The 12,060-nt window shown below is 45.9% G+C and overlaps 1 protein-coding gene across 1 annotated transcript; it reads left to right on the top strand.

Moving 5' to 3' along the window:
• The first annotated feature begins 6,638 nt into the window (after positions 1–6,638).
• Positions 6,639–8,185, top strand: LOC147984567 (uncharacterized). The gene is made up of 2 exons (XM_087543640.1): positions 6,639–7,588; positions 7,668–8,185. Exons 1-2 carry the CDS (start codon positions 6,881–6,883, stop codon positions 8,013–8,015), a joined length of 1,056 nt encoding a protein of 351 aa, XP_087399766.1. The 5' UTR covers positions 6,639–6,880; the 3' UTR covers positions 8,016–8,185.
• The last annotated feature ends 3,875 nt before the right edge of the window (positions 8,186–12,060 follow it).

Here is a 12,060-nt window from a genome sequence, read left to right as displayed (position 1 = left end):
AGTACTACGCCATGACTCCTAAAAGCTTTTCTTTAACAAAAAGCTCCCTTTCACTTTTTTCTCCTCGTACCCTCGTGTCGCCCCCACGGGCGACCCAGTGGGAACCCTAGCCGCCGTCCTCTCGGCCCTCCTCCGCCTCCGCCTCTCCTCACCGCCGTCTGCAGCGCCGCCGGGCAAAGCTTGGCCGGCTGGGCGGCAGCGGGGCGTCTCTCCCTCTTGTTCGTCGCGGCTGGCGCGGGGCAGCCAGATCAGGCGGCACGTCAGGCTAGCGTGGGGCCGGGCAGCGCGGCGGGCGGGTTTCTTGGTGACGTCGTGCGCGGCGCGGCGGCGGCGGCCTGCTCGCGGCATGGTGACGGCTGCGTAATGGGCAAGATCGGTGGTCGCGGGCGCTGTCGGGTTCAGATCAGATCCAATTCTGGGTCTTGGCCATGAACACCGTCGGCCGCTGCGGGTTGGTGGTGGTCGTCATTGACCTCGCCGGATCGCCGGATTCGGCGCTGGGAGATCTATGATGGATTCTTCTCGATCCTCCTTCATGGTGGGTTGAGCCCCATGGCGCTCTCATCTCTGCAGCTTTCGGTTCGTGGTCCGTTGCCGGATCCGGAGCCGACAGAGGTTTGATGGTATAGGATGGGGACTGGAGGAAACTTTGATCGGCTTGTTCGGTCCGGCATCGGTGACGTCTCTCGACGCTGTTACCCTTCGTGGAGGCGATGTCGAGGTCTCTCATATCCACCTCCGAACCCCTCCCGGACGAAAGTCCAAAATACAGTCTGGATTGGGCGGCGGCGGTGTCCTTTGTGTCGTACCCTCCATGGAGGTGCCATCTTGGGAGGTTCTGCTGTTCGGCGGAGAAATGCTCTGGGTGATGGGCTCCGTGTAGCTCCAGCAGCGGTGACGATGTGGAGGTTGCCAGGAGGTGCGGCGTTGTTTCTACCATGTCGAGGACGACGAGTATTTGGCGGCATGGTGCAGCTGGATATCGACGACAGATGCGGCTGGATGGACGAGCGTAGGGCGGTGGTGCTGTCTGGCGTCATGGTGGCGTCAACAGCTGACCTGGCAAGGTCTTTGCGTCGGTACCTGCTCTGAAGATGGTTAGGTGGATGATGGCGGCGGTAGCCTTGGTGAGTGCGCCGGACCGGTGTGTGACCCATTCCTAGTATATAGCTGGGATGGGGCATCCGGCATTAGATGTTAGATTTTGGTGCGATGTCTGTTTCGTATTAGGCTCGGACATTCGGCACCCCTGTATCAAAGGGATAGGTGTACCGACATGTGTCGTCAAAATGGTGGCTTCAGGCTTATTGATGTAATACTTTGTAAGTACCTGAGAATAATTAATAAAATGGTTGCATGTATCGTCTAGATGCAGAGGCCGAGGTACATCCTCTTAAAAAAGCTGAAATTTTCTTAACACTGTGCAAGTCTAATGTTGTGTGTGAACAAAATTATAGATGGCGTACGTAGATTTTTCCTTTTTCTAGATGCATGCATGTCAAGTTGTCAACGATGGATAGATAGGGAGAGTGGGAGATGACACAGCCTAGCATGTTAATCTTTGTGTATAGGAGTAGCCACTGAATGATTGCTAAACGAGCACTAATAACAATCTTCCATGGATTTATAGAAAACAAGTTTTAGCCTGCTTTTTGCAAAATCTGTTTTACTTACTTTTTTTTACGAAGAATCAGTTTGTAGAAAAAGTTATTTGGATTCGGAAAGTGTAAAACAGCTCTATGCAATTCCTTGTTTGGAGGATTCCATTCTCCCCTCACCGTCGAAGTCGTCTTTTTCCTCACACTTGCGCGTTCAAAGCTGCATCTCTAATTGATGCTCTGGCCGTCTCCTAGACGCCGCTGCTCGTCTCCGCCTCAACAACCTTACGCGCGGACGCCGGCGGTGCATTCGAAGGCGGGGACACCATGCTTCTCGTACCATCCCATCCGGTACCAGCTCGCCGACGGCGCATGGGATCGCTGCCATTGATGGCAAGCTGGCTAGTTCTGTGCCGCCCATGACAAACTCCTCCGATGGTTGGGCGTTCGATTCGCGCGGCAGCTGTAGGTTCGCCGGAACGACGATGGTGTTTTGGCGCTCAGCGGGCACAACAATGATGCTGTCGGGGCGGACTAACTGGCCGCTTGCCGTTCGTGGGTGCCCCTCCGGTGTTGTGCCGCCCGTGGCGGTGTTTCAGCGCTCGGTGGGCATAACGACGGTGTTATCGGCGGCACATTGACGGTCGATTCAGTGTGAATCGGCTGGTTGCGAGACGTCCATGGTGAGCTCCTCCGTTGATTGTGCGTTCGCGAGTTATTTACCCAAAACCATCACACTTGGGGCTAGGGTAACCGGTCGGTACCACATTTAAGCCATGTCACAAAAAACCACCAACTCTGGGACTAATCGGTATCGCGGAGCACTGACTGGCCGTTTTAGCCGCGGAAACAGCGAAATCGACAGGTCGGGCCCACCTGTCGGGTCGACGCGGCGCGGGCTGACGGACGCCGTTAGACGAAGGGGGACGGCCGTTTCCGCGGCCGTGTATTAGGTCACGCCCCTACCGTTTTGTCCTCCAATCCCCGATTCAGTTTTCCTCCCGCGCGTTCCTCCCGCTCTGCTCATGGCGACCAGCTCCGGCGGCGGCTATGGCGGAGAAGGTCTCAACGGCTCCGGCGGCGGTGGTCGTTCTTCCAGTGGCCGCCGCCCGCAATGCGACCCCGTTGGCAAATTGGGCCCCAACCCTGATGGCGATTCGCACTCGACGACGGATTAGGGAAAAGCTGTCCTGCCGCCACCGTCGCAGCATGCAGAGGAGGCAGAGAAGGCTGCTGCGGACGCAGAGAAGGCGTCGGCGGCGGCTGATTCGTTAGGGGAGGAAGTACCCCCCGGGCATCCATCTCCACCCAGGTAAATCTCAGTGCAAAAATCTAGGGTTAGGGTTCTAGCAATACTGCTTAGTTAGAGTACTCGCTTAGTTATGATGCCTAGGGTTACTTCTAGCAATACTGCTTCGTTGGGGGAGGAAGCTCCTATGCCTAGATGAAGTTTTTTCTTTGTTTTTTTTTCTGAATTACTAAATGTATCATAATTTATTCTGCATTTGTTGGCTCTTGTGGCATAAATCTTATTGCTGTTACTTTGTTTTATATGTGAATATGTCATAGTTTTTATTGTGGCACTCAAAATGTCATGGTCATGAATTTGATTTGTGTTCTGTAGGCTTGAAAATGTTACTGAAAATGTCATGGTCATTAATATGTTTTAATATGTTTTGTGTTCTGTAGGCCTGAGGAGCCATGGTCATTATATTTTCAGTTTCCTTCTAAAGATGCTGCCAAAAATATGCCCTTGTGAAGATGTATGAGAGAGACATCACTTATGGCAGTTTGCTTAATGTGATGGTCAAAAATGGATATGGAAGTGATGCAGTATTTGCTACTTGAGGAAGGATTGCGCAGGGCTGTAAGGGATTACTTTCATCAGAAACAACACTGAAGTGGATGAGATGATAAAGCAGTTTAAAAGCAGTCAGACACTGTGTTTGTATGTTAAAGAGGGGAAATTAGATATAAAGCAAGCACCAGTTAACAAAAGTGCAGAAGATGAAGAAGTGGACCCAGATGAAACAATTGAAGATTTAACAGTGGACCCACCAGTTGTATTTGCTGTTAATGAGTCAGGTGTTGTGCACAAAACAAACACTGATCATGTTGGCTCATCATATTTTGTTGGTACACAAGAAAGTGTGAACCATATGCCAATAAAATCAGTTCCTCCACCATGCCAGTTACTGCTTGGGACACAAGATCACCCAATTGAGCCAGAGATGGTAGATGCAGATGAGGAAAATAATGCATTGCAGTAGGTTAACACTCAAGTTAGTGTTAATTATGCAGATTTCCAGTTTGATACAGATGAGGAGGAGCATGCAGGAAATGAGGACACATCTGATGAAGATGATGACTCAGTATTTGATGAAGACTTTGTAGCTCATGAAGACCTCCCAGATGCAGATTCAGATTCCATGGACTGTGAAGAAGAAGATAATGTAGCTAGAGAAGAAGAACATATGAGGAAAGTGGACAGTGATCTGAAAGACACAATTGCTGACATTAAGAGAAAGAGAGCTCAATACATGAGCAGTACACACTGTGAAGGAGACACAGACCCTGAAGATTTATATGACATAGACTTGGAGGAAGAGGATGATGACTGTCAAGAGATAGCAGTTCCTGAGCCTGTTGAGAAGAAGATAAAGAGGCCTGGGCCTACTAGTAGGTCCCACTCTAGTGCTAACAGAAGCATGAATGAGGACTGGTATCCATCTTCAGAAGAGGATGATACAGGCTTTGAAGCTGATGATGATGGCAATGAACCCATGTCTTTTATAATCCCCTCTGGTAGAAAGAGCAGAGCTAAGAAAAGACCACCTAGGGTCTGGTATGATGAGCGCAGGATGCATCCAGAGCATCAATTCTAGCTTAGGATTTGTTTCAGAGATGTGTACCAATTTAGAGAGGCTCTTGTGAATTTGCATGTGAAACAACTTAGAAGATACAAATATTACAGAAACTGCAGTGATGGGGTAATAGTGTGTTGTGATGGAGAGGGCTGTCAGTTCCACATGGTTGCAGCAAAGATCAGTAATGAGCCCACTTTCTGCATTAAGAAGATGGTATTGGAGCACACATGTCCCACCCAATCTGAGAAGACAAGGATCAGCTCCAAGTGGCTTGGCAACAAAATGCTTGAAACTATCAGATCAGACCCCAACACTACTGTACCTGCTATAATTGACAAGGTAAAGAGGCAGTTTGGTGTTGAGGTGCCCAAGATGATGGCATGGAGAGCAAAGAGGAAAGCAAAGGAGATTGTGCTTGGAGATCACAAGAGGCAATACAAGAGGCTGAGAGATTTTTTGAAGACTGTGAAGGCTACAAATTCTGGATCAAGATGCATTGTCAGTACTGTGAGTGAAAAAACAAGAGAAAACCCAACTGCAGGACCAAGGTTTCATGGTCTTTTTTTCTGTTTGAATGCATGTGTTGAGGGATTTTTGAATGGATGCAGGCCATTCATAGGCCTAGATGGTTGTTTCATTAAGTTAACTAGTGGGGCACAAATACTAGCTGCTACTGGAAGGGATGCAAACAACAATATGTACCCCATAGCATTTGGAGTGGTTGGAGTTGAAGACACACCAAATTGGTCATGGTTTTTGACTCAACTCAAATATGCCCTAGGAGGGACTGAAGAGGGAAAATTTGGGAAGTACACATTCATGTCTGATAGACAGAAGGTGAGTTCATCTACATCTTCACTTGTCCCTAAATTAGTACTCTAATTAGTTCATTAGTTTGTTTAATTAGTTCTGCATTTAGTGTATTTAGTCTAATTAGTTCTGCATTTAGTGTATTTAGTTCATTAATTTGTTGAACACTTACCCTAGTTGGCATGTGTATAGTGGTAATGCATCTTGTCGACAATTAGGTCAAGAGGGCCTAGGGTGGCCCAAAAGGGCCACCATAGCCTAAACAACCTTTCTTTTAACCCACCTATCCTAGTTGGCATGTGTCGAGTGATAACGCATCTTGTCGATACTTCGGTCAAGATAGCCTAGGGTGACCCTTATGGGCCACCATAGCCCAACCAACCTCCCACCTACCCTAGTTGGCATGTGTCGAGTGGTAACGCATCTTGTCGATACTTCGGTCAAGATAGCCTAGGGCGACCCTTATGGGTCACCATAGCCCAACCAACCTCCCACCTACCCTAGTTGGCATGTGTCCAGTGGTAACGCATCTTGTCGATACTTCGGTCAAGATAGCCTAGGGTGACCCTTATGGGCCACCATAGCCCAACCAACCTCCCACCTACCCTAGCTAGTTGGCATGTGTCGAGTGGTAACGCATCTTGTTGACACTTCGGTCAAGATAGTCTAGGGTGACCCTTATGGGCCACCATAGCCCAGCCAATCTCCCACCTACCCTAGTTGGCATGTGTCGAGTGCTAACGCATCTTGTCGACACTTCGGTCAAGGTAGCCTAGGGTGACCCTTATGGGCCACCATAGCCCAACCAACCTCCCACCTACCCTACTTGGCATGTGTCAAGTGGTAACGCATCTTGTCGACACTTCGGTCAAGATAGCCTAGGGTGACCCTTATGGGCCACCATAGCCCAACCAACCTCCCACCTACCCTAGTTGGCATGTGTCGAGTGGTAACGCATCTTGTCGACACTTCGGTCAAGGTCACCTAGGGTGACCCTTATGGGCCACCATAGCCCAACCAACCTCCCACCTACCCTAGTTGGCATGTGTCGAGTGGTAACGCATCTTGTCGACACTTCAGTCAAGGTAGCCTAGGGTGACCCTTATGGGCCAACATAGAACAAGCTACAACAATTAAGTTGAATTAAATAAATGTAATATTAAATCAATATAATATTACTACAACAATTAAATTGAATTAAATCAACATAATATTAAATCAATATAATATTACTACAACAATTAAATCGAATTTAATCAACATAATATTAAATCAATATAATATTACTACAACAATTAAATTGAATTAAATTTTTTTTGATAATTTATTTCATTTTAACAAATTCAAAATCCTTTGCAGGGTCTGTTGAATGCAGTCACAACAGTCTTTCCCAACTGCCCTCATAGGTACTGCTTGAGGCACATTTATGCCAACTTTCAGAGAGTAGGATTCAGAGGAGAAGACTTGAAGAAATGCATGGATGCAGCTGCACATGCTTACATTGAACATGACTTTTAGTTGGAAATGGAGAGCATGAAGGCTGAGTGCAAGGCTGCTTGGGAGTGGATGTCAAGGATTCCTCCAAAAGCTTAGTCAAGACATGCAATGGATACTAACTGCAAAACTGATCTGGTTGTCAATAACTTAAGTGAAGTTTTTAATAAGTACATACTTGATGTAAGGAACAAGCCAATTGTCACCATGATCAATGGGATCAAGGACAAACTTCTGGTAAGGTATCAGCAAAAGAGAGAGGGTGGACTAGTTTCAAGATGGGAAATTGCACCAACTTATGTTGAGAGGTTAGAGATGAACAAGAGATATGCAAGGGGCTACAAATCATTGATAGATGGACCAGGTCTTTTCCAAGTGAGTATTGGGGATAAGACCTACTCTATTGACACTAATCTGAAAACATGTGGTTGTAAGAAGCGGGACATCTCCGGAATTCCTTGCAACCATGGTTGTTCTGCCATCTACAGGTCCAAACAACTACCAGAGGACCATGTAAATGTTTTCTTCAAAAAAGCTATGTACTTGGAGTCATACAAGCCTATCATTTACCCAGTTCCTAGTCCTGATTGTTGGGTGAAAATTGCAACTCCTGACATTGACCCACCTCAGTTCAAAGAAGACAAGAAGGGACCAGCAGAAGAGAAAAGGAAGAAAGGCAGGTTTGAGCCTCCTCAAGCAAAGCAGACATCAAGGATGGATACAATAACTTGTAGTAACTGCAAGTTGCAGGGCCACAAATACACAAGTTGTGCAAAGCCATTGAGGCCAGATCTGCAAATCAGGAAGAACAAACACATGGTATGTTATTTTTGACTTCCTTCTCTATCTCATCACTCATTAAGTATCACTGAAATTTATCCAACAAAAATAATTGCAGGAAAACAGGACAGCCCCTGCATGGCAGCAAGGTGGAAGCTCAACATCTGGTACAACAACTCCTAGGGGTGCAAGCTCTACATCTGCTTCAAGGGGATCTGATGCTGCTGCTTCAAGGGGCAAATCTGCTAGAGCTGCTGGTTTATCTGCTAGAGCTGCAAATTCTTCTCCTTCTGGTGCTGGTACTGCTGCTGCAAGGAGAGGTGCAAAAACAGGTGCAAGAACCTTCAATCCTCCAAGAACTACTGCAGAAGCTTCAACCAGCCAGCCAACAGGAAATAGGCCGAAAAGGGCAAGATACATGAGCAAAAGGATGGAGGGGTACTTCTATGCCAGTGGGAACTACTGAGAGTTCTTGTTTGACTTTGTATCCAAGTGCATGTGTGCTCCATCAGGCACTAGAGCACTTTATCTATGCCAAGACTAAATTTGAACTTATGTAATGATGTGTTGAACCTATGTGTGCCACTATGAACTACTATTGTGTAATGCTATGCTAAACCTATGTATGGATCTTTGTTTTATGCTATGAGGAACTGCTATCTATTATTCTTGTGTACTGCTATGTTGGCTTGCTTCAATCATCATGTACCTATCTATAATTATGTGCTTGCACTGCTACATTTACTCTGTACTGCTATGTTGTTTGCACTCCCTGATCATCACATTATGTGCATAATAATAATGCCAGAAAGTTCCTGGTATACTCATGCCATAAGTTACTAGTATTTCAAATTTTTCTGTGCACAATAATTTGACTATCACACCAGTTTCACCTGGAGTGAAGTAAATATAATAGAGCACTCAATATGATACAAGAGATAGCACTACAAATTTAGCTCAAATTCATGCCATAAGTTCAAATTCTAGACTTGCAGATAAACTGCATAATTCAGTACAAATTTAACCATTACAACAGTATAGTGCACTTCTAGTAGGGCTGATTATTCAGTGCAACAGAACACAACTGCACCAGTACAATGCCACATTACATAATTAAAATTCATCACAGATCTCCTTCAACTTCTTGATCTTGTCCTTGTAGCCATGCTTCTGTTTCAGCAAATCAGAGATGATGTACTCTAGCTTTTTCTTCTCTTCCTTTAGTTGGTCTCTCTCTGTGAGCACTTGGTCTCTCTCTACCACAATTTTGTCCCTCTCTTTCTCTGCCTTTTCCCTGAGTAACTGATGTAGGTTTGTGCAACCATGGTCTGCCAGCTTCTTCTTCTCCATCTCCTCTTTCAGATCATTGAGAGCCAACCTAGTATTGCCCAGCTCAGTAATAGCATCCTCCTTGTCAGCCACCATTTTTGCAAAATCAAGTTTGAAAAATCTCAGCTCTTCTTCCATCTTCCTCTTTTTTTCCAACTACTTTGTAATTATGTTCACCAAGCTGAACATTGTCTCTCAGCCTGTCATTGATTTCTTTGTCATACATGCTCCACAATTCAGTTAGGCAGAACTGCAAAGCCACTGACCACTCACGGTCTATCCACTCCAGATAGTTGCACTTTAGTTCAGCCTATAATTCAGAAAAAATATTGTCAATCATACTACACAAGAGATGTTCTCAGTAAGAAATTGTGTTCATTTAAATGCACAAACAATTAAGAAAGCCTATCAAATTAATAGGTGTTTTCAATACGAAATTTTTGTCACTTTTAACAGCATATAAACTAAATATATGTTGTCATTATAACAACAAAATTTAGTGCTGGCACTAACAATGTTGTACACTAGTTGTACACTACTTAATTATTTGAGCAAATTACACTGCCATAGCATAATTTCCTACTGGCACTAACAATGTTGTACACTACTTAATTATTTGGAGCAAATTACACTGGCATAGCATAATTTACTATTGTCAGAGCATAATTAAATCCAACTGTGGGCAGTGACAATTGTTCACACTAATAAGCAGAGCAAAATTTCCTTCTGGCATTTGAATGGAGCAAAAACTAACTAAGGTTAACTAAATACAGTACTAACCAACATACCTTCTCCTCAGCGCAAGCAAGAAAACGGCGGCCCGTGTCCGTAGATTCAAATGCTACTAGCCTGAGGCAAGGCTCGCGATGCAGACATCGAGAGGAGAGCTCATGAGCAATGCCACTCCATTCATAGCATGGGATAATCCTAGGAAGCTTAAAACCAAAGAGATTGAAGAAATCAGTGAGTTGGTAAGAAATCCCCAACTCGAGAACCCTAACCCTAACCCTAAATGTTGGAATCCCCAAATGAACATACCTCGCTAGTCACTGACTCGTCGTCCGAAGAAGAAGAGCTTGACCCCTCGCTCCAGGAAACCATGGCGGACCGGCGGACGACGGCTAGACGACGGTGGCGGCGGCGGAGGTCGTCGAGGTCGAGACAGAGGGGTCGGATGTGCTCTGGTGCGGTCTGGTCCGACCAGCGACCCGCACGGCCCACTAATACACGGGCGCGGAAACGGCCGTCCCCCTCGTCTAACGGCGTCCGTCAGCCCGCGCCACGTCGACCCGACAGGTGGGCCCGACCTGTCGGTTTCGCTGTTTCCGCGGTTAAAACGGCCAGTCAGTGCTCCGCGGTACCGATTAGTCCCAGAGTTGGTAGTTTTTTGTGACATGGCTTAAATGTGGTACTGACCGGTTACCCTAGCCTCAAGTGTGGTGGTTTTGGGTAAATAACTCTACGTTCGTTGAGCGATGGGCGTGGGTTCACAGGAAACGACGGTAGTGTCTTTCAGCGGACATGTGACTATGAGTTCGGCCGGCTTATAAGCTAAACTCGTTTATACAAAAACGACTAATAGTCATTTTTCCAAAAGCTCGTTTTTCTGGTTTTACGGGAAACGAGTTTTACTTATCCGGGAATTTGTTACGCTAACCAAACGTAGTTTTGGGTGGTTATTCCTCAAAACACGCATTAGAAAAATGGGCTTGGTAGAATAGTTTGTCTAATTCATATTTAAATGTTTTTTAAAGATGTCACATCTAAATTCCCACAAATATATAATACAACAACAAGAATTTAAAAAAGCTAGACAAAAAAATACCACGAATAAAGTGTACATCAACTTAGATGTGACGCAACTATGTCACATCTAGATGTGTCCTAAATAGACCCTTGGTAGAAACCACGTATCCAAGGATGCCACGACGAGACCAGATGAACAATGCTACACTTACGTAAATAAACTACTTAAGCTTACGTATCAGCCAACTGTAGGATCGAAAGTATGTCTAGAGGGGGGGTGATTAGACTACTTGACCAAATAAAAACTTAACCTTTTCCCAATTTTAGTTCTTGGCAGATTTTAGCTATTGTAGGACAAGTCAAGCAATCATCACACAATTCAAGCAAGCATGCAAAGAGTATATTGGCAGCGGAAAGTAAAGCATGCAACTTGCAAGAATGTAAAGGAAAGGGTTTGGAGAATTCAAACGCAATTGGAGACACGGATGTTTTTCCCGTGGTTCGGATAGGTGGTGCTATCCTACATCCACGTTGATGGAGACTTCAACCCACGAAGGGTAACGGTTGCGCGAGTCCACGGAGGGCTCCACCCACGAAGGGTAACGGTTGCGCGAGTCCATGAAGGGCTCCACCCACGAAGGGTCCACGAAGAAGCAACCACCCACAAAGGGTCCACGAAGTAGCAACCTTGTCTATCCCACCATGGCCATCGCCCACGAAGGACTTGCCTCACTAGCGGTAGATCTTCACAAAGTAGGCGATCTCCTTGCCCTTACAAACTCCTTGGTTCAACTCCACAATCTTGTCGGAGGCTCCCAAGTGACACCTAGCCAATCTAGGAGACACCACTCTCCAAGAAGTAACAAATGGTGTGTAGGTAATGAACTCCTTGCTCTTGTGCTTCAAATGATAGTCTCCCCAACACTCAACTCTCTCTCATAGGATTTGGATTTTGTGGAAAGAAGATTGGAGTGGAAAGCAACTTGGGGAAGGCTAGAGATCAAGATTCATATGATAGGAATGGAATATCTTGGTCTCAACACATGAGTAGGTGGTTCTCTCTCAGAACATATGAGTTGGAATTGTGTATGTGTTCTGATGGCTCTCTCCACGAATGAAGAGGAGGTGTAGGGGTATATATAGCCTCCACACAAAATCCAACCGTTACAAACAGTTTTCCAATCTCGGTGGGACCGAATCAACAAACTCGGTCGAACCGAAAAGGTAAACCTAGTGACCGTTAGAGATTTTCGGTGAGACTGACATGCAACTCGGTAGGACCGATATGGTTAGGGTTTGGGAATAACGTAATCTCGGTGAGACCGATTACACAAACTCGGTGAGACCCATTTTGGTAATTAGCTAACCAGAGAGTTGGTCAGGCAAACTCGGTGGGACCGATTTGCTCTTTCGGTGAGACCGAAAAGTTACAAAAA

This window comes from Triticum urartu, chromosome 2A (assembly GCF_056163025.1).
Source record: "Triticum urartu cultivar PI428250 chromosome 2A, HENAU_Tu73, whole genome shotgun sequence".
In the NCBI taxonomy this organism is placed as follows: domain Eukaryota; kingdom Viridiplantae; phylum Streptophyta; class Magnoliopsida; order Poales; family Poaceae; genus Triticum; species Triticum urartu.
This window is presented reverse-complemented; position numbering and strand designations above follow the sequence as displayed.

Coding starts and splice junctions, on each gene's coding strand:
- LOC147984567 (XM_087543640.1), top strand. CDS start 6,881: ATGGATACTAACTGCAAAACTGATCTGGTTGTCAATAACTTAAGTGAA. Junction 7,589..7,667: donor TCAGGAAGAACAAACACATG/GTATGTTATTTT, acceptor AAATAATTGCAG/GAAAACAGGACAGCCCCTGC.